The sequence below is a fragment of the Phyllostomus hastatus genome, unplaced genomic scaffold (assembly GCF_019186645.2).
Source record: "Phyllostomus hastatus isolate PE091 unplaced genomic scaffold, TTU_PhHast_1.1 phas_contig_159, whole genome shotgun sequence".
In the NCBI taxonomy this organism is placed as follows: Eukaryota; Metazoa; Chordata; class Mammalia; order Chiroptera; family Phyllostomidae; genus Phyllostomus; species Phyllostomus hastatus.
Window position 1 is genome coordinate 12719451 of NW_025333640.1, and position 23751 is coordinate 12743201.

Below are 23751 nucleotides of genomic sequence, written 5' to 3' on the forward strand. Positions count from 1 at the left end.
GTCAGTGTATTTCAGAAACCCAGATCTCCGGAGTACAGCCTTGATTTGAGAGGCCATGAGCCTGTCTTAGCAACTAGAGACATTTTTTAAACTACTAATAGTCCCCCGGTGGGTAGTGATATTGATTGGTAATAAAGTCCCACAGAATTCCAGAGTGAGCAAAATCATTACCCTGTTGGCATTTCGTTATCCCTCCCTGGATTCAAGAATTTAACATAGGGATTAAGACAGAACAATAGAAGAGATCCAGGTGTACAAACTGAATTCCTGCATATCAAAAGCCAAAGCTGTTAGAGTACACTGAGCACCTGTAGTTCATTCTTCAGGAAAATAGATCACTTTATACTAACGTTAACTTGTCTACACATTACTTTTTGGGTTCTCTAAAGAATAAACTCACACACCTGCGTGTGCCACATCCATTCATTAACCCGGTGCAACTCAGCACAGAACCATCCAGGACAGAGTGGGTCTCTTTCTGAGCTGCTCCTGGGGCTGACATTTCAGCAGAATTGTCACTGGTCACAGCAGACCCTGAGACCTGTCCTACTAATTCCCTGGGAATACTTGCCCAGGATTAGATAGATGCACCTTTGTGTAGAATCCTCTAAGATCCCGGACCCTAATGAGCCCAATGACGAGGCCCTGGGACATCCACCACCCCCGCCCCAGGCCTCTGCCTCTAGTGAGGAAAGATGAGACCCCACCCGCCTGTTCCCACAGGACGGGGGACAGGCAGGAACTGTGAGATGATGTCTGCAGAGTCCAATGCAGCTTTTGTCTTTTCTGTAAGTTACTATCCAACCACTGTCTTCACTTGACACCTGTCTGAAGTGCATCTGCATCTGTTTATAAATTTTCCTTAAGACTCATGTGGTTTGGTTTTGTTGGGCTGAAGAGTCGTCTTTAATTAAGAAATATCAGACACCAGATTTAGTAGAGATCAACCAGGCAAGTCATTAGCTCTAACAAACACCCTCCTTGTTTAAGCTTATTCCAGAACCCTGGGAAATGCCCTCACCTTTTGGTACCTCTCGCCTTGAATGATGACAGTAATTCCCACCTACCTGTTCCTTATAAATCAGGGAGAAAGAGAGGACCAATGACATGACATCTACAGGGAGCTCAGTGACTACAGAGTAAAAGCTCATCAAGACCTTTTACTTTTGACAAATGGGCTAAAGTTTCAAACCTAAGCTGTACTTGCGTAAGAGTGGCAAGGAAGAGTATACAGGTGTAGCACTTGGGCTGTGAGGCACCCCCTTGTGAGAACAGATGCCAAGAATATCAAGGTGGGCAAGAGATACTGTGCCAGCCAGTGCCCATGTGGGTCTTGGCGCTGGATCTGGCCTGATCACCCTGAGCTTGATACCGCCACACGGAGACCAGCAGAGACAGAACTGCTGCTCTGTCTTCAGACGGCATTCCCGACTCCTCGGGATCCCCACCACCGCCTAGACTGACTGACTGGGCTGCATAGAAGAACAGGATTACAGCAACGGAAGCTGTAAAATGGTCAGCAATTGTGAGGGGAGTAGAACACATTAATTTTATGAAAGTGCAAACATTTCTTTCTACGGCATGTTTCTCCTCGCTGCCTCCATCTGAAAGATTTAGACACCTTAACCTTTGTGTCTGTCAGCAGCTTTGAGAAGGGCAGTATTCTCTCTACTAGTGACCCCAGTAACCTTGGGGGAGAATGTAGCTGTCTGAAGAAAGAAAGGCACTAGCGGGACTCCACGTGCAGAAGTTCCCCAAACCGCAGTCAACCATCAGCTGGACGCTGCTGCTGCTGCTTCCAGGCTCCTCACTGTCATCTGTCTTCTTGACTGTGGTTTATCACTGGCATCCATCCGCCTTTGTTCCCTGCCTTGACCTCTGCTACCCAGACATTTGAGATACAGAAACTTATCTCCAGACTATTTAGAAAGTTAGTAAATAATCAACCGTTAACGGGGACAAGGCTAAACATGCAAAGGAACTAAAACAGCTAGTATGCAACCGATGATTAAGAAAACATCCCTGAAATTTACACTGAAGATTTTGGTCAAACAGGCAGGCAAACAACAACAACAACAACAAAAAACCCTTCCCCCAAAACACCAAAACTAATGTATTTGTACTTCACCGAGTCATGTATAAATCAATCTATTTACTGGAACTTGACACGTAACGGCAGAAGCATCCAATTAGAGAAATAACATAGAAGTGAAACTGAATTAGCTGTCACATTAACCACAAGCAACCAACGGCATATAAATGAAAGTAATTTAAAAGATCCATTTGACAAGAATTTGGCAGTTCCTCAAAGTTCAAGGACGCCAATTAGGCATGGCAGCCCTGAAAGGGACACTCAGTCTGTGGCAAATTATGTGGATTATTATGAAGGATAAATAGCTGCCTTTTTTGTTTGTTTAATTCAGAACGCAAGCGAGGGACCCCACGTTGTGCCAGAGGAAAAGACGTTCTAAAAGTCACACGTATCAGACCCAGGGAAAGAATTCAATAGTGAGATTCAGCAATAGGAAAATTTCTTGAAGACAAAGGACAGCCATACAGTGGCGGCTGATTAAGCCGGCACAGAGCCGAAAATCTGCTGCCTGGTGTTGCCACTTATCTCTGGTGTCACGGCACCTCCTACCCCCGACACAGTTTGTACAGCCGCAGAGTCCGCAGGACTTCTCCATGAGCTTTAAAGAAATGGCAGAAGCTACTGAACTCTTGTGTCCACAATTATAAAATATTTTGGCCCCATAGAAAGAGTAACCGCGATAGATACTGATAAGAAACAAGTGTTTGTATTACTTGAAGTAATCTCTTAAAACTGCTTATCTTCTTCAGAGAATTTCAAAGTTCAAGGTCAGAATAAACCACTGTTTTCACTTAGGATGATAAAAGGCATGGCCACCCAATGCCTTTGATATTCCAGTCTTTGACCAGATCCTATATGAGAAATATTACATTATTTATCTTTCTGGAAAGCAAGATTTGGTACCACTTCATAGGAAGAGAGGAGAAAGCGTCATGCAACACACTCCCACTTTTTGAGGCCAACAGTTAGTGTCTTTCTAGCGACATAATGCTTCATTTCCTACCAGCCAAATAAACATGGAGAGAAGTTGGGGTGAAAGAGAAAGGTTTTCTCAGGCAATTTGACTGACTCAGCTTTCAACAGAAGCTCATTATCACATCATTACTACAGAGACCCCGCCTTTATGCCACTAATTTATGTATCTATTTGACTGAACTTTTTCCAATAAAGATTTGAGAAGATGCCAGATTTCAAACTTAGAATTCATGTACTCCGCATTTAGAAAGTGCCTAACAAAAAAATACATTGCTCACTGAAGCTCCTAAAGCTCAACATTGCAAGTGCCCATTCTAAAGTGGCACTAGTACATCCCAGAATGAGAAGCTTTTCCACATAAATGAAAATAACCTGAATTCTAAGGTCTTCTCATTTTTATTCTTTAGTAGGGTTTCCATCTTTTCTCTCTGAACAACACTGGGATTCCAGCGAACTCTGAAGCAGAATTTCAACAGAAAGAGTTGAGATACGGGAACTGGCCTGACCTCTGCTAGCCAGCACTTACTTATTTCTGAACTCTTCAGTGAGACAAGTGTGTGCTAGCTTATCCATAAGTTACTCTGCAATGGGTGCGTGCCGAACATCTGTACGGCATTGTGTTTGAAGGCGTTATTGTACTTTTGTAGATGGCGCCTTATTTATCCTCATAGATTTTCTATTTAAAGATTTTGGAGGGCTGCGCATCATCACTGTGACATAAGGAAAGGCAGGTACTAAAGAATATGAAAATAGAGAAAGAGGGTCCCTGTCACCTCCCAAGAGATCACTGTTGGCTGGGGACAGAACTGGCACCATCATTTCCTCAGTAGATTGCACATGCCCTCACTTACTTGGGTAAACAACATAAAGACATTTACATGTCCCCCCCCCCAATCAATCACTACATAAATGTAAAGGTGTCTTAATTCTGGTTATTTAGATCAAAAACATTAAGTGTGCCCTGGCTGGTGTGGCTCAGTGAGAATGAGCACTGGCCTGCAAACCAAAGGATTGCTGGTTCAATTCCCAGTCAGGGCATGTGCCTGGGTTTCGGGCCAAGTCCCCAGTAGGAGGCAGTCAAGAGGCAACCACATATTGATGTTTCCCTGCCTTTCTACTCCCTTCCAATCTCTAAAAATAAATACTTAAACATAATTAAGTGTATACTTAATAACCAAACCCTAGCCCTCCTACTTCTATTTTAATATTGATCTGAAATGGAATTGGAGTCAGACATGCATGGATTCAAATCTCATTTTGGTGGCTCTATGACCCGGGGCCAATTAACTACTAGAATCTTCCCTTGTAGGTGAGGCAATCATGTCTCTTAGAAATGTGTCAAATGGGAGAATAGTAAATTGCTTAGCACTCTGCTCAGTCAGTGGTAGCTGATGCCACTCTCATCAAAATTAAGAGTACTGCTTAGATTTTGGGTAGTTCCTGAGAAAATCTTGCAGAAGAAAAAGTGTTGATTGTAATAATGGTAAGGCAGCTATGCAAGAACAGCTTGATAAAGTTGCTGTGATAAGAATTTGAAATGTGGATGAAGGGAAATATGTAAAATTGTTACAATGGTATCCCTGAGCTGCAGGTGCACTTGGAAGGGTGTGTGCAGAAGAGGCAAGGGGGCTTAGGTTGGGAGGGGGTGAGGCTGTCACTCACGCGGGGGTGACGCCCTTGGGCAGGCCCAGGGCGTTGACCGCAACTGGTGGCGGCTGCGAAGGCAGCAAGGCGCTGAGGAAGGCTGCAGGCGTCTGGCTGTGGCCGAAGCGGGCCGAGGGGGAGGCGCAGTGGGAGGCCGGGGCCGAGCTCGGCAGAGGTGGTGGCGGAGGTGGCAGTGGGAACACGTCGGGCACCGGGAAGGCCGTGGTGGGGCTGAAGACTGGGGGTGGTGGTGGCGGGGGTGATGGTGAGGATGAACCCCATGAGGCCTCGGCCTCAGAGCCAAAGGACTGCGTGAAGGGGGGTGCGGCTGAGCGACCAAAATGCTTCGGAGTTGGGGACATGGGTGACGGGAGGCTGGAGGAGCTGGGGCTGGAGGCTGGCGTGCCGTGGCTGGATGCTGGGCCCAGGTTCTGCGCAGCGATGAACTGCTTGGGGCGCGCGTAGTTGAAGGAGCCGGTGGACTGCATGGTGGGGGCGGCTCGGGAGGTGAGCGCGCTCATGGGCTCCGGGGCCGCAGGCGACGCGCAGGCCGCGAGCTCGGGGAAGGCGGGTGGCGGTGGGAAGGGTGGCGAGGGCGGTGCGCTGCGTGGGGCACCGGTCGCGGGGTGCCGTGCGCTGGCTTCCTGCTCCAGGCGGATCTGGTTCTGCAGTTGCTGGATTTTCAGAGGGTCCCTGTGGAGAGAGAAAAGCGACACCTTCAGAAAAAGAACTAGAAGGAACGCTCATTTGGTACAGCGAGGTTAGGCTGTGACCATGACTTCCCACGCCTGCCAGCTAGTTCCACGCTATACTGGGCAAATAAGGCACAAGTGTGAGCCCTGGAGTGTGCTGTTGTCTGCAGTTAATTCTGGACAAAGCACAGAGTCAGTTTTGTACGATCTGTGAGCTCAATCATCTTTCTCCTAAGATGGTTTAAACCAGTTCACAAACTGTGGTGGAGATTTCTCATTTTCATGGAATCAGGAGTATTAAAAGAAAACCTTGGACATGAGTCTTATTTGTAGCCAATTTTTGGAAAAAGAAATCTATCAGAATGAGACAGTTAAAGAAAAAACACTTGATTTGAGTTATTTTTGGCAGGTTTAGGTTAGTCCACTTTGCCTACTTCAGTGCTGTCCATTAACTTTGCCTTCAGTAAACACAGGCTGATTTTGGAGGAAAGACCCACTTTAATTTCTGCATTCCCCCCGCCCCCTGCCAATACACAAAATTTACTATACTTGAAATTTTAGTTGTAACCTAAAATGCCAATTTTTATACAAATCTTAATAAATACTGATACTTATATTTAGTGCCATATCTAAACACATGCAAATAATATCTATGTTTAATATGTAGATTTTAATAAGCAATGAAAATTATTAATTTATAATAATGCAGTTTTAATTTCCAAAGTATTTTTCCATCAAGAGATTGGATTTTAACTTTTGCATTAAAATTTTAAATTAATTTTTGATTTATAATAATGCAGTTTTAATTCCCAAAAGTATTTTTCCATCAAGAAGAGATTGGATTTTAATTTTTGCATTAAATTTTTAGATTAATTTTTTAATTTTAGCAACTAGCTAAAAATCTTCCTCTATTTTACTCGGAAGATTTTCTTTTTGACTGAATTGTACATCCAAGATGCTCTCCTTTATTCGGGCAGGCAGTGACCAAAGGCTGTCTGTCAAAAGAACCTTCAACACTAGGTGGCACTATAACAAGCAGATGAAACACGACCAGTTCCATGAATAGGAAAAGCTATGCTCCCAACTTCAAACCTTTAAAACACACAAAAAACCTCAAAATCTTCCTTATCCATAGGTATTTAATCTTCAAACTCAAGCTTTCATAAATTCAAGGCAATACCAAGAATTGAAGCTGCTGGTAAGGTAAAAAACATTTAGATCTGTTATCAAGTGTCATTAGATGTGATAGCAGCAAAAAAGTTCTAAATTCCTTCCTGTGTCTTCTATTTGCTTTCATAATTATCCAGTAAAGTGATCATACTCAAATCCATGAAAAGAGAACAAGGAACACTTTTTTGGCAGCTGAAAAGAATAAAGAGAAGATAGTTCTTTGTACTTAATCCATGCAGAGCCTCAAAGATTCCAACACCAAAGAACTCTGTGGGGTCCTATGGAACTGACTCCTGGCATTTTAGAGCATCACCACCACTGCCAGGATTCACCGGGACACCCAAGTTCCAGATGTCTGTGTGGTTTTGGGTAGGCTGTCCTGCACATGTGCTCTTGCGCTCCTGTGTTTAGAACTGGCCCAGGAATAGAACTCATAAAAACCACCCACCGGCTCTAAAGCCCACCATCCAGCACTCTCATCCAAATCCCCAGTGCCCCCTTCTGATCTCCCCGCCTTTACTGTCTCCTTTTTATTTCCTAGCTATGGCAAAATGCATGCTATTCCTGGAATGTTCATCATCATTCACCTGCCCTGTGCACCTGGGCTGGGAGTGGTGCATGTGGTCCCTCTCAAAGCCACTGTGCCCCTACTCTGGGCATCCCAGGCTCACAGCAGCCGAAGCCTCAGCTGTGTTTGACAGTATTTTAAGCTTGGTCTGGCGTCAGCAGATAGCTGTGTACTGGCTCTGGCGAGGCTGCTACAAACATCGTATGATAGCCTGTACATGGGGTGAGGAGTCCTCTACCCTGGATTAGGGAGTGGTTCCTGAGGAGCCAGTCTTCAAAGAAGGGAGGGCAGGAAAGCCCAGACCACCACTGCACTGGTCCTGAGCTTCTCTATGGGTGCCAGCCTTCTCATTTGGGCATTCAAAAGAACCACCAAGTCTGGTAACCCAAGTGGGCTCAAAGCAGCTATGAGGCTACTTTTAGTAATAAAGTGACAGTTCAAGACATTATTAATGTAGTGTTTCACAAGAAATGAGTAGGCATCCTAGCGTTGTAGCTCCTACTATATATTGCAATGAGGAACTCCGCTAGGGTTTCCACACTCTCCCATTTTGCACTGGGTGAGGGGTATAACATTCAGGGGATTGGAGGGGTGGGGGAGGGGAGAGCAAAACAGTTGTTTTGAATCTTCAAGTGTCTGACTTCATCTGTGTACAAATCATTTAAAAATACTGGAATTACATGGATCTGACACTTAGATTCTGAGATGATGAGATGTACAATTTTAAGTCACTTTCTCAGTCCTCATTAAGGTTTGTTGTTTTTTTTTTTTTGTAGAAGTTGATTTTCACTAAGATAAAAAGGAATGAAAGATACCAGAAAGGGAAGATTACCTGTGGCCTTTGGAAGTTATTTAAAATTTACTATTATAACAATTCATCACTTTTCTGTTTTTCCCATTTTTCCTGCTGCCCTGTTCTCTGAAAATGAAATAAAATGAAACAGAACTGAACCTCTTGGACATACTGTGTAAAGGTTGAAAATTTGGGTTAAGAGTTCTAGATGGCCTAGTTGCAGCTACAACACTTTGAGTAGCACGAAGTCTTTGGTTTTGCACACCTATTCCATCAAACCCTGCCCGGCCTTTTTCCCTCTCCCACCCCACCCGTAATTCTGAGAGCTAAGGAATTCCCCACTCTTACCCTTCCTTCAATTCTAGAGCTTTCAGTACTTAAGGAAATGAGATGTCTAGATTTTTTTTATCATGCACCTGTCACGGTCCGTTTACAAATGGGAAAGGAATTTTAAGTCACTAGGAAGTTACCTGTCTAAGCAAGGTTAGACCAGTCCGTCCCTGGCTCCTTTCCCTACACCAGACATGTCAACATAAAAGAACCCTGACCTAGTGCTAGACTTATTGGGAGGGTCACTTTGTAAGTTGCTGGTATATAAACGTCTAACCACAATGCTGTACACTTCAAATAAAAAATATAATATTACATCTCAACTGTAATTGGAAAAAATTAAAAAGAGGAAGTAAAAAAGAGCCCTGACCTTCAAAATGATTTAAAAACCTGTGGTCATCTTTCCCTGCTAAGAATTTAACTCTCATTCCTCCCTGCAGCCATAGCAGCCAGGCCCTTTAGGGTCTGAATCATCAGTGAAGGTTTGAAGTATTTACATATTTAAGAATGTATTTAAGAATATCTGACTTCAAACTTGATTCTTTTTAAGGGGAAAGGGGGCAACCATGAAAAAATCTTGGCATCTCAGGGCAGGGATATGTAAATACTAACTCAATGGATTCTCCTCCTACATCACAGAAAATCAAGACTCCATTCTCCCCCCACCCCCCCGACCCCCCACCACAATGGATTGGGTACAGCTTTGAACGAGAATGGTTTTACAGAGAGTCCGATGAGGCCAAGATTCGGGTTGAACTGGATTTACTCTCCAGCTCAGTGATGTCTCCTGCCACTAGATGAAAGCAGCCTTGGGGAAGGCGAGCAGCCGTGTGGTCCAGGAGGAAAAGGCCAGACTCGCAGGTGGATGGTACCGGGTTGGAACACGACTCCGCCAGCTCCTAACCCTGGGTGATTGTGAGGAGTCAATGAGCACAGTGCCTGGTGCAGAGTGTGAACTCAACAGATGTTCCACGGCAGAAGAGAACAAGCCATCCATCCTGGTTACTTTACAAGACAGAGATTTAAAAAAATAGAGATGATGTTCTACTTACTTCAGGGGGTCTTCCTCTTCATCTGTCCCCCTGCAAGTAGCTGGCAAGGACAACAGCAGTGGCACACGGGGACACGAGGAAGTGGAGGTGATGGGTGAGTGGCCAGACCAGCTAAGACGGCCAGTCTTAGTTAGCCACTGTCCTCACCCTACCGCCCACATAGCTGTCATGGGGGTGGCAGATGAGGGACAGCACTTATCATCTTCCTGCCACTGGACTGACTCATGCACAATGCTGGGGGGTGGTGGGGGTGGTATTACCCCATTTTCTGAATTCCTCCTAGATTAGTGAGGTCAAGTCACCTGCCTAAGGGCAGGAGCTAGAGGGGAAGGGTGGCTGGTTGGCTCCAAAACCTTGGCTACATCATTCTCTCCGAAGAGCTCAGTGAAGAAAAAAGGTTTATTAGACTGTTAGTCATTGTTACTGCATATCACATTTTCTCTGGGGAACGGCAGCCCGAGCTCAAAATAAAGGATGTGAAAGTAAACTTCTGGAAAACAACTTTTCTGTAAATGGGTAATTCCCAGCGTGTCTCTCTGGAGCAATGTCTGCATGGCAAGAAGCAATTTTCCCCCTGCTTGTACAAATAGAGATGGAGTATTTATAACTGTCTGGAGAAACTCTTGGGATCGTGAAGCTGGAAAACATTTGTGCTTTCAGAGTAAATATGCCATTGCTTTATATATTTTCTAACCTTTTTTACTGTGTGATACAGAAGCCACTGTGTGATGAAGAGCTGCAACACTGCACCCTCTGAAGCAGGAGCTCCTCGGGTCCTGCTGCTCACAAGCACTTTGAAGGCAGGGACCGGGACGTGCCAGCATCCTCAGCACACTAAACAGCAAGCAGCCTCACAACCTCCAACCCCACACTCAACATGGCGGACACATCACTGTCTGTGGCGACACCGATGCTGATTTCTGGCTGTGTTTCTATACCCTGCTGGTTCCTCGGACACGGTCAGCAGGGCAGTCCCGTAACAGGGAGCCCGTGTGGACCGGGGGATTCAAAGACTTCTCAAATGATGGTCATCATGTAAATCAATAAACTGCCTGTGTGTTCCCACAACACACTCCCCTCTGGCTGGGATTAGCTCTGGATCTTATGTATGAGAAAGCTCAAAATATTAATTCTGAGAACTTACAAGAGGGGGAATATGAAACTCCTACAAGGGCTTTAGTTCAGGGTGTACTCATTAAAGGTCCATCCATGGCTTTATTACATTTGTACTTCAGTTGCCTAGTTTTTCTTTGGTTACTCATTTCTCACTTAAGGAAGACTCATTTATGTCATCAGGTCAGAGAATCTAGGTTCACTTGGTGAGGGTCAGTATCTAGGAACTTGCTTGGTTCAGCACTACATTGTCGTTGCCCCTCGGGAAAAGCTATAGAAGAAATGACCCTGAGAACAATCATTCACACAATAAAAATAGGTTAATATGAGCCAAATGAGAGCATGTTACTTTGGGTTTGTGGGAGGTTATAGTACAAATATAACTGTGAATTTAAATACATTCCCTATAAGGGCGGGAGAGGGCGGTGGTAGACTGGGATTCTCTACAGAGTGTCATACATATAAGAATGTACAAAGTCAAATTAAAATTGACCACTTTGGAAATGTGTGGTTAACATGTATGGCAAAATATCATAGGTTTCTTTATAAAAGACCATTTCTTTTATCTTTAATTTAGTCTAAGCCTTTTGTAAGTCTTGCTGACTCTAGACAGAGCCAGGACTGAATGCAATTAATTACATGGGGGGGGGGGGGCGGCGGTTCACGGGAGAAGCGACCTGCATGATGAGCCCACAACTTGAGTCTCTATCAGAAGGAAGACTCATCTTTTCCACTTAGAAAAAGAACTGCATTGGGCTCTTCTACAAAAAACAGTAGCTCTTTATGTCTTATTACATAAAGCTGACCTTTATTATAAGTCATTACACACACCATGAGAAACAGAGGGAGCAACTGCTGACTGATTCATAATTCTCCTTGGAAAGTCTCCGGAATATCAAAGGATGGCCGCGTCTCTCATGCGGCACAAGGAATAAGGACTGAGAGGCTGGGACGTGGTGTTCTGATAAAGGTCAATACCAGCATGAGTTCGTTACAACTTGAACCCTACGGCCAGCTTCCCAGAGGCAGAGGATCCTCCTTTCAGAGGTGTGTGGAGATCCGGCTCTCTGGGCTAAGTGGCCATCTGGCTTCCCGAAGGCTGCAAGACGTGGTCTGAAGCACTCACAGCCCCACCAGGCGAAAAGGATGTGTATCTCAACACAAATTGACTGTGATAAGGGGTAGGCTGTGATGGTGTTTGCAGTCTTGATAAGCCCGGTGAAGCCCAGTGACAGGGAGCTCCAGCATTTCAGCCTCAGCCTTTTCCGGGGCGGGGGCAGAGGCTGGGGTGGGGGATGGGGGTGGGGTGAGGAGGAATGTGAGGTCAGGTTCTAAAAGCATCAACTCCACATCACAGTTAAATGCCTTAAATAACTTTCATTTCTGTTGCCACACAGGCCAGTGAAAACAGCAGGAAGATATTAGCTGCTGATTCTTATAAAGACTCTGTGACTATAATGGACATGAAAAGGAATTAATATGGACTATTGCCAATTGAAAATGTTTGGTATTAATTCTTAACATAAACAAAGTACATTTTTAAAGAAAATCTGTTCCCCAACCTTTTCCGTCAATGCTTGAGGCAAAATCAGTGATCTCATTTCTAACTGAAACACGGAAGAAAAGCTGCCTAAGAGATAGGTGTTGAGAAACTCGAAGGACTTACGCATACGATTTCTCAGAGATTTTAAAGAACTGGGGAAAAAAGATGGGCAAACCCTCAACTTTCAGCCTTCCCATGAAATGAGAGCTTGGCATACTTTAGAGCTTCATTTGGTTAGTGTCTCCTCAAATTTCCATGTTATTGAGAGAACTGTCCCGTCCCTTCTGCATCATTTCCATTCTAGTTTATGTTTGCTGAACTGAGTATCTCTAAAACAGGGATGTGTGGCTTGTTTTTGTAAGAATGAATTATTACTGAGGACACACACAGTGTCATATCTTTTCAAAAGAAACAACCATTACCTATGTTCCCAATGGCTTTATTTTACTGAAAAAAAAAAATAGCAATTCCCTCCTTTCTCTACCCTTTTCAAACATTTTGTGTTCAATATCTCCCTCTTTGTTCTCCTGTAAGGTGCTCAATAAATATTGTTGATTTTTTTTTCAAACTCCCAGATTTCTGTAAAATACAGAGCTAGCTGGCCCACCTCGGGGTCAGCAGCTGCATTTATTATCCAAAGCAGCACAGATATCATGCACAGATAAAGCCACAATCACACAGGCTAATTACCAGTAAGGACAGAGAGTCAACCAAGCTAGAGAAATGTTCAAATGGTCCGACTCCAGTTCAGCCACTAGCTATTTATGCCTTTGGACAATTCACTTACCCTCTCTGGAGCCCAGTTCCTCCACTTTAAAGTAATGTAATATCTATAAAGTCCTAGTAAACTTTCAGATTTTATGATCCTTACTCTTTAGTCCAGTAACATTGTAAAGAAGCTAACTCTAAAGGTACCCGTGAACAATGAACCGAGTCCAAGTACGGTGCGCATTCGTATGCATACGTCGGCTTTACACATATGCTGTTTTCCCATCTGTTTCAGCTGTTTTGAAAAATGAATATATCACTTTTAAAGGCATAAGAGAGGCAAACTAAACTAATTCCACAGTAAGTCTTATAAAAAGGATCCCTTCTGGTGGAGAGAATACTTTTTATACTATGAATAATCATCACCTAAGTGGTTAATATTAGTTGCATTTTTTTTTCTTAAGACAGATATACTTGTAGATAAATCCTGTCCAAAAAATAAGAAAAATAGCTTTTGGGTTTGTGTGTCTCCAAATAGCCCCTATGAGAAGTGGGTTGGATGTGGTTCTGCTACAATGTTCTCCCTTAAAGAACCATGTGAACTATTTCAGGGGCCCAGTTGCCACTGTTCCGTTAGCAAACCTTTCCCCTCTATCCCCCTAACTTTTTTGTCCTTTGGCTTGACTTTACAGACCTTCTAAAAGCTAATTTAAGGTATTCTGTTCAATAGAAAGGTAGTGTTATATTGTGCTCAAGACCTGCAACCCAGCAGTCCGGTCTTTCTCTGTTCTAATCCTTACCACCCTGGCCGCCTCTGGCAGTTGGAGCTCCCACCCCCTCTTCTCCCTGCCTTTGACACTGGGCCTTGTGTCCCTCCCTGGTCCTCTGCCAGCTCTCTAACTGTACACATGCCATCAAGATCTGAACTTTCTTTACCTTCTCCCAGTAGGAGGAGACAACAGCATCCCCCTCACTCCCTAATCTCTGTCTCTAACCCAGACTCGGCCTTGAATTCCAGTCCTGTTCACTATTTCCATGTGACGTAAACATGCTACTCCTCTTCAAACTTAGCATGTCTAAAACGGAGTCACCCTCACTCCAGTCTAATTTCTCCCCCAATGATGCCTGATATTTGAAGATTCCCTATACTTGGCCCAAGGCAGCCCCAGCATTCTTATCTCCAGCTATTACTCAATCTCCACTTCTCCATTCTCCCAAATTAGTTTTCTTGCTCCCTGAACTCACTGTGGTTTTTTTTTGCTTCTTGGCCTTTTTTCAGGTACTGCCTCCTTTTGGAAGGCCCACCCCCACCAATTTCTCTCCATCCACTGAGGCTGTCAGATCGTTTTGTGCCCCTTGCCATGTCTCTTTTCTTGAAGGCCTTCCTAATAACATCTAGAAATTCCTTCTCCCTCCAAACTGCTCTAGTCCACAAGGCTGGTCTGGTATCATCAGGGCTCGGCAGTGATGTTGTCACCCCCGTGGCCAGATCTCCCAGAGCCTGGTTCATGCTCTGTGTCCTCCTGGTGACCCCCCCCCCCCCCCAGTGCTGCACACACGTTGTCACTAAACACCTGTGAGGAGATGGCCAGGCATCTCTTTGTGTGGCATATGGGACAGGGAAACAATCCAAGCTCTTATATAATAATGACAGTACTTACATTGCTAGCTTTTCAGTATCCACAATATGAACCTCGAATCCCCCAACTGAGAGTGTCTGTGAAGCCAGTAGCTCAGTTCCTAATTTGGCGCCTGCCAGGCGCTCCGTGTTCCAGGCAGCCTCCCCTGTACCAGTGCCCATTTTCCCTTTTATTTGGTTATCAGTCAAAAATGCCCCAAGTTTATGTTTACCTTGAGGGAAAGTGCCTCAGGGATATTTTCAGTACTTGGTGAGAACTTGAGTCATCTCCAGGCAATTCTTTACTTTCCTAGGGGCCGTTCTTCCCATCACTGAAATGTTCTGAACCATTTTTTCCCCCCAGAGCATAGGCTGTATCCTGAGATAACGCAGTGGGTCCCTGTACAGAGGGAGGAAACGGTTCGCTTGTGTGTGCATTGTGTGGCAGGTCACAAAGACCCAGCAGAGTCTTACTAACGAGGCGGCATTGAATGTCTGTGCCGGGGCCGGAATCTGAGGCATTGATGTCTGCCTGGGACTGCACACTGATGTCTGGACTCGTTGTTCGAGTTGTTGTGAAAATACTGCCAAGAGTCCTTAATTGCTGATAGGAAGTTAAAGAATGTGTAGGCGGAGGCCAGCCTTTCTTCCTGGCAGGAGAATGAGGGCCCTGGTTGGTGACATGGCAGTCAGCATTCATAAGAGCAAGTAATGACTCAGTAGTCAGGGGAGAGCTGAAGGAGCTCCTCCTTAAAATCACAGTTGCCTGAAACTCCAAGAGGAGGAGACATCTGTTGTTACTGTCTATGATTCCTGCCTTTCTTTAAGATCTGCTTCCACCCTATTCCTCATGGGGCCAACAACCGCAGTTCCCCAACCCTTGGTCACAGGGTGAGCATGAGACCCAGGAACTAGCTCATCATTGTCTGGCTTTGGCGAATCATGCAAGGGTAAATAGAGGGTGGGGGAAACGTAGGATTGGAGTTCTTCGTGTGGAACAAGACATGAAGGTTATGATCACAATAGCTTTCTTCACTCTGTTTCGTGTGCTCACTGCAAACCTACTTTTGCCCACTCTGTAGATGGACCAGTCAGGACCTTTTGAACTAAAGATGACAGGGAAATGTGTCTCTGTCCTCTGACCGCTGACTACAGGGACACATACCCCAAGTTGCTGTCGTGGAAGAAAGCACCTATAGGAAGGAAACCCATACATGAAAACTGAGTCCCTCTGGAGAGATGATAGGCAAGAAGAGAGATGTAGTCACACTGACACGCTGTCTTAGCCCCTGATCCAGATCCCACCCTCAGACCAGGTTTATCTCGAATTCCACACACAGGGTAGTTCTCTCTGCCCTCGACCCCCACCCCCGTTATTTTTTTCTTTCTCGAGTTAGTGTAAATGCTCTCTAACGCTTCTAAGAAAGTGGCCTTGCACACTACCCCATCCAATTCCTTATTGTATAGACACAGAAAAAGACACAGAGAAAGATTAAGTGACTGCACAAAATCATCAGCTTGTTAATGCCAAAGGCCTGACAAGAACATCTTGCTGGTAAAACTAATATTAAAAATTAATCTTATAGCACCATCTGAGGTTGATGAGTCACTGAACGGACAAATATATAGACTGTTCATAAAGTTGTGAAAGAAACCATCAGAAAGACTAAAAATAAATAAATAGGAGTATTTATCTCTGGAGGATGAGACTAGAATGTGGTGGAGGAAGTCTTATTTTCATATTTTATCATCATCTATACTTGTAGTTTGAGTATTTTTAACCTAGCACATGTAAAAAATTAATATAATGGTTAAAATATATAAAGTTCTTAAAACACATAAATTATAAACATATAGTTCTTAAAACACATAGAATTCCAGAAGTTTACATTTTAAAGAAGGTAGTGTCATAAAGAAGATAGAGTGTATTGCCTTAGACAGCTGCTAAATACCCTGGAAGCCTGGGGACAGCCATTCCCCGTGACCGAGGCCCCCGGGGCTCTCCTCCGAGGAATGTGGTCGGCCACGATTATTACTACTGCTGCTACCAGTTCCAACAGCACCACGATACTGCTCCTAATGATAATCGCTATTACGGAGCACGTCCTATGTACCAAACACCCTTATTCATGCTTCATCTATTTACTATGTACTCATTTACTCTTTATGAAAACCCTAGGAGGCAGGCCTCTGGTTATCTCCATTTTACGGAGGAGGGAGCCAAGGCACGAGGGTACACACCTGGAAGCACGGCACGTGGCGTTCACATTGAGGAGGTCTCGTGCATGGTATTATGTTGTGGGACCTCTAATGGAGGCGGTGGGACTCAGCTTACTTCCATGCACACTGGATTTCTCCAGCAGCTGCAGAGGACCTTTCTAATGTGGGTGCTGCCCGAGACTAGCTGTCATTCTGTCACTCCTATCCCCTTAGTTTCTCAGCTCCTGGGACATGGATCTTGCTGTGGAGCACAATGCCGCTGCAGAGAGTAACAACCCGGCTGTGTCCTGCAGACATTTCACTGGTATCATTTTAGGTCGGTAATGTTTCTGATCCATATACTACACTTTGCAAACGTTTATTTACTGAAGAAACTAGAAGAATATATAAAGCAACTTGAAGGAGTTGGTTTTGAAAACAAGAAATGAAATTCTCAGAATTCCTTACTTCAGTATTTGAATGATCAACCAGCACGCATTGTATTGAGAGACTATTAAATGCTTGGTCTGTACTAACTAAACTTCATCTATTTACAGCCATACACTGAGGGCTGAAAATGCAGTGTGGGGGCAGGAAGAGGAGACCAACTGGTAGAAATTTTCAGTGCATATTTTGCAAGTTAAAACCAAAAGCAAATTTCTGAGAAGATTGAAGAGACATATCACATAATAGCAATCAACACTGCCATGGAGTTCCTTGGCACAAAATTCCCACATACTTGTTCTGTCCTTCACTCTCCTCTTTGAAAAAGATGCTCATTATAGAAAAAATAAATAAGAGAAGAGCAATGTCCTAAGTAACCAGAATTGATTTCTTAAAAATGGCTTTGTTTCTGCAGTCACGGATCACCCCTTTTAGCGTCTCCTGCCCAGTGGGCTACTAAGTGCTGTCCCCGGTGGGGTGATGATGCCACCGATGATCTGTGTGTCCTGGACTAAGAGAGACCCAAGTTTCTTCTTATCTGTGAAACAAAAAGTTGAACTGTTTTTAAATAGTCCCTTTAAATATGTTTTAAAGTTCTGCCAAGCTATAAAATCCACTATCTGGTCTTTCAATATTGGACATCTGAACATTATTAATTTGTTATGTTATTCTATCTCTTGAGAGGCCTCATCATTTCAGTATACTGGAATTTAAAAAAAATGAATCTTCCACATGCTGATGAACAACACTAATTTATAAAGATGAATTTTTAGACTGCTATTAATGTCGACCTATCACTGAAAAACGAAAGAGCATTTCTGAATAAATAACAAGCTGCCAATAACATTTTCTCCATATTTCATTCTCGTGAGTGTAAATAATGGAAGGAATGTACACTTGGACCTGGGTACTCAGAGTAATTTATTTTCTCTTAAAGGTCGATCACTGCTAGTTTCACGGTAATGGTCAAGATACGCAGCCAAGGGTTCCACAGTGTAAGGTCAGGCCTCGCCTCGCCTGATCACTAGGCTCCAATTTTAACCTCTCATCCAAGGAGGGAAGAAGTTCTTGAAAAAAATTCAAAAACTCATTTTGGCAAGCTCAAGAGATGTAGCTTAGCAGCATGAATTAAGAGACTTGTGACCATGAAAAAGAATTGTAAATTTTAAATGTCTTTGACCCTTCTTAGCTTTTGACCAACTGACTCTGACATTCCGCAGAGGCCAGGGGAGGAGAAGGGCGCAGCAAGGACAGTGCTGGAGGGTGGGCAGATCTGATCCTCCCCACAGTAAAGGAAGTCTATCCAAATGTGTCTTGGGAAGAACTGTAATAGATGAGGTTCCCTCCCTGAAAAATGACTAAAGCCACTAAAATAATTCTTAGATAAAGCAACCCAATTATTTAAGTGTAGTTACTCTTAAGAAAAAATCAGGAGAAATTTATCACAGCCCCATGAGGGTTCCAGCATGGTTATAAATGACTGTGCGTATTGTCGAGTCATTTATCTGGTACTCTGTCAAATGGCGTCTTCTGTAATGTGGTATTTACAGCCCTCGCCAATATGATGAAAAACATGGAACATCTTGAAATGCCTTTTGAAAGAACACTGTATAGTATGTACAGATGCAAGAGAGCTTATCTTACTGTGTTTTATTCATCTGTTCCACAGTATGTAAATAATGAAGTTCATTGCACACCACATTGGGTTTTTATAATTACACTGTAAGATGTCCATACATTAGGTGGTTCTGCATTTAGGGGAGCAGTATGTACACCTAGATGTGGTGGCTCTTTTTAAAATATGAGACAAATAATGGAAAAAGCCACTGGAGTGGGTATAGTATCTCTGCGATGACATGCACAGGAGATCCATGAAAGGTCAGATGGAAGCACCCGCGCCGTCTTGTCCAGCAGAGTAATAAGGAGGTTGGTCCAGGTGCCACACAGGAGGTCACCGACTGTGCTGAAATCAGCCACTCGGTTTTTTGCTCTTAGCCTCTCCAAGGGAAGACATCCCAGTACAAACTTCTTTTACTAAAAGGCTTTCACTAATGGCTCAACCAAAAGGTCATTTCTAACAAGAATGCAGAGAAACATTCCAAATAACTAAGGAAAGATGTCCCACCTCAGTCAGGTTGCGACAAGGGCTACTTCCTCCCGCAGAGCGAGGAGTGAGCCTTTGCTTAGGAGTAATGTAGCACTGGCTGTGCAGCAGTTCCTGTATTTTGCTGTGTGTAATATGCACTTACTTGCCCAAATTTTTGAGGAAAAAAATAAGGATGTGCATCATACATGGGTAGTACTAATTCTGTATCTATATAAATGTTTTTTAATTCTTTTATTTATGCATATGCATTAAAAGTGTAACTCTAGACAGCAATAATGATATCCGTATGCAAAATAATACCCTGAAATACAATCATTGGTTTTGTTTCTAAATATAAATAAAAAATTGAATTAAACATTGTCTAAGATATTAGTCCTGAGTAAAAATAATACAAAGTATATTTAACTATACTCAAATTCCTACCTTGACTCTTAAAGTATGATCTTTTATCTCAATTGTGTCCACCAGTGAAGAAAAGCATATCTGAAATCTCAGAAGCCAAGCAGTTCATACCGGGGAGCTAACATTAGTGAGTATTTTTGTTGTTAATGCCTTCTGAGTAAGATAGGCTTAATGTAATAGTTACAGAGTTATGAATGTACAAGTTATGAACTTACAAGTGATTTTTTCTTGCTGAGGATATTGGTCAGCCTCTAAAAATATATCATAAGGGTAAATTAAAGATCTACAGAATTTTTTAAAAACATCAAAATGAGCCAGAAGATGCTAAAGTCATTTGTGGTATATATTAACAACTTAATAGAGTAAACTTGTTTTGTTTTGTTTTTTGCCTTTCAAGAGCACCATGCTATCAGCTTTGAAAAACTATTGCTATGTAGTATCTGCAGGCATCAGGACACTGAAGGAGCCAGCACTCTCCCCTTCACTGTGTTCACACATGGAGGGACTTCTAGGATAGGAGTGTTCCTGGCCTGTGTCCTCTTTCCCCTCTTTGTGGGGTGGGCAGTGGACCCAGGCATGCCCAGATCAGCCTTTCCCCTCCTCTGCTTGCTTTGCACCTGCTGCTCACAGGGAGAGGGTTATCTTCTCCCCATCTCTGGAGGTGGGATCTGCCTCAGTGGAGCTGTACAGTGCTGCCTGGGGATAGGTAGCTCAGCTGCTTAACTCTGGGGTGAAATATGTAGTAGCAAGCTTATCTGGCCCAGCAACCCAGCTCCTTTCTCCTCCAGTCCTCCCCAGTACAAACCCGAGGCTTGGATGGTCTCTCTGATGCCTCAGTTTACCACTCAGATGGCCCTAAACTTGAGCAGCCCTCCTAAAACATACACTATTCATGCATTTTAATGAAAGAACCTTACATATTCATGCATCTTCAAGCCAACAGTCATTTGTTAGGCATGTAGAGGCTGGCCTCAACTCTGGTAGAGGGCAGAAGAGGTGTGGGTGGCAGTGGGTTGACTCAATGCAACAAAATAAAAGCATTAAACAGACCTACTTCTTCTTGGAAGGCAATTTGCGGACCGTCTATTGATTAGTCAACTTGTGCCTTTGCCGGCAGAGCCTCATTCCTTACCCAGGGACACGGAAGAGGTCCCCTCCATCAGCTCCCCTTAAGGAGTTCTGTCATTTCATTTCCTGTATCCCTCCCCTCCCCTGAAGACAGAAAATTTACATTTATACCCCTTTACATTCAGCTGACCTAAATACTTAGTTAGACTTATCTTGACAAATGGCATATAACATTTTTAGATTCTTACCTAAATACTCCCATCATCTTGGTTATGAAATTGGTTGAAAAAACAAGGCACCAACGTAATCTTTTGACCAACAGAATTTAACTTCTTTGGCTTAGAGAATTAAAGCCCAATGAGAGTTCTTGAAAACCTGTATAGCAGTCATAACAAACCCCTTTCTTTCAAAAATTGAACTTATAACTAGTAAATAAATTCATTTATTTACAATGAATACAGAAAAATTCATTTCCATACAATATTTCTTTTTATCTTTTGAAATTAAATTCTATTTCTTAAAGCACATGTGATTAAAAAATGCAAAACAAAAATCCTATTGGATTTTCATGTGCCAAAAAAATGAACCTTAACCCACAATTCACATCTTATACAAAAATTCATTCCCATGAATCTTCAACTGAAATATGAACCTGAAACTATAAAATTTCAAGAGGAAAGCAAAGGAAAATCTTTGTGACTATAAGTTAGGCAAAGATTTCTTAGATAAGATGCCAAAAGTTTGATCCACAAAGGAAAAACACTGAAAATTTGGACTTCATTAAAATGAAAACTTCTGCCCTTCAACAGGCAAAAGAGAGAAGGGGCACCTTGAAAAGTATGTTTTCATCTCTTCCTCTCTTCCTCCCAATGCAATCCCCCCGCCCCTACCCCCAGCATCCACTCAACACTATTACCATTTCTTGCGTTTCCTACGGAGCTAGCCCATACACAATAAGCATAGAGATAGATATACTGCAAGGGGTGGCAAACACAGTTTACAGGTATGAGTCTGTGAAACACAGTTTATTCTTGTATTGCTCATTAACTATTGTATTCTTTTCCCCTTGAACAACTGGAAACCTACTTTTGCCCATCCCGTATACGACAGTTGTGTCGCTCTTTATATCAAGATTATTTTAAACACAAAACTTTCATATTCAATATATTTATAAGATTCCTCTGTGTAGTCCACACTTTTGACAGCGTTCACTGCTCCTGCACATAGTTGAGGCCAAATTCTTTGGAAGTAATTAGTTTTGAAATTTTACTTAAGCAAAGATGAAAAAAAGATAAGAAATTTAATTTGTTGGCCTTGGTTAAACAAACAAACACAATCTCCCCTGAGTTGTCAGTCTCTCTGCGTACTGTTCAGGCCACGCTCTGCTCCGTATCTGGGCTCTGTCGGCTGTCGTATCCTGCGGGAGAGACATTAGCCGGGGCCTGGCACCAAAATCCTATTTGGAGTACATCGAATCCAGTTTCTCCAGTTGCTTTCATTTCTTTGGGTATTGGTGTTTTTACATAATAAAATTCTCTTTTAAGGAAAAATGAGACTCTCTTTAGTCGTTCTGGTAATTAAAGAAAGCATTTGGCTAAGGCTGAACTGAAAACATTTTTCACACTACACTTTTCACACTACACATTTTTCACACTACAGCTCAATTCACTTCCTAAATGACTCATTTAAGACGTAAGTGAGCAAGAAGAATACTCCTGTCTCACTCTATCTCATTATCCTGTTTCATTTCTTCACAGCATTTATCAATGAAATGGCTGCATTTACGTATCTGTCTTTATACTTTCTGCCTGAATGCCCAGCTCCACACCAGCCCCCACACCCAGCTCTGGGAGGCCAGCACCGTAAGGGAGGGGACTTCCTCCAGTTGTACATGGGCTGGAGTAGGTACCCAAAAGACACTTCTCCACTGAGTGAACTGTGTTTCTACTGCTGGGATTGGCTTCGATTCCTGCTGTATGGTTTGTAAATTCAGCAGCAGTATCCAGATGTGAAAAGGTGGACATGACCATTTAGAATTTTTCACATTGCTTCTGCTACATTGGCTTGGAGCATAAAGGTTTGTATAGACCTAATTTTATATCCCCGAGACCTGTGCTCCGAATATGGTAGCCACCAGCCACACGTGGCCACCAAGCACTCAAGATGTGGCTGGTCCAAATTCATACTCACTGTAAGTGCAAAACGCACACCAGATTTTGAAGATTTACTTTAAAAAGAGAGTGTGAAATGATCTCATTTATAATGTTTATACTACTTACATGTTGAAACTATTTTTAATATATTGGGTTAAATAAAATATTAAAATTAATTTCATTTATGTCTTCTTCAAGGTGACTCCTAGTAAATTTAAACTGCATATTGTGGCCGGTATTTTTGGTCCACGTTATATTGCTACTAGGCAAGGCTCCTAGAGGCCTGGTTGGTTCTCAGAGTTCCCTCACTTCTTCTCACAAGGGTTCTGTCTTTTTACCCTGTGTAGACACCCTCTGAGGGGCCCCACTAAACTAGACTCAGAGAATGCAGAGCCTTAGAAACTGAGGACAGATCCCTGGGACAGTGGTGATGGATTTGTCCATGATTGTGGCAAAAAAGGTACCCCCCCATTTTCTTCCTTATTTGCTGACTTTCCAGCAAGTAATGTCAGAAATTATTCCATGATTATGTTTCTCAAACTGTTCCACTCTCCTAAGACATTCACACATAGTAGGCCTATTTGGGACATTCTCGGAGAGCAGCCCATCATCTCTGGCAGAGCATTCTCCTTCAGGCAGTACAAGGAGACTCATTTCTTTAGAAAGTTTTAACCTATTGAGGTCATACTACAAGGCCAAGGTTACGTAGGACAGTCCTGCCAGATGCAGTGAGCATGCACAGGCATCAGTGATGGGCAAGAAGCTGTGAAGTGAAAAACACAAGACTGCAGGCTCTAGGGTGGAGAGGAGCTGGAATTTCCTATCACATGAAATATAGTACAAGCTTTGGATCACATAATGGAGCAACACAAAAAGGATGTCATGTGTCAACAAAAAATGGAACAACCAAGTTAGGAAGTTGAGGTTTTACATTTAAATAAGGGACAAATTTGATTTTTTTCTCCAGTGTATAAAAGTATTTAAATGAAAGTCTTAATGAAAAAGTACAAAAACTTAAGATACACTGGCTATTACTACATTTAGAGTAAGTTTACGGGACAGGAGAGCATCTAGACTGAA

General features: G+C 43.1%; 1 protein-coding gene across 5 annotated transcripts in view; it reads right to left on the reverse strand.

The window, feature by feature from the left end:
* PALLD (palladin, cytoskeletal associated protein) overlaps positions 1 to 23751 on the reverse strand; it is a 354974-nt gene that overhangs the window by 33389 nt on the left and 297834 nt on the right. For all 5 annotated transcript variants that reach the window (XM_045830996.1, XM_045830995.1, XM_045830998.1 and 2 more), the window contains one exon: positions 4730 to 5404. In XM_045830996.1, the coding sequence (XP_045686952.1) occupies positions 4730 to 5404 (675 nt within the window). The remainder of the gene's footprint in view (positions 1 to 4729; positions 5405 to 23751) is intronic.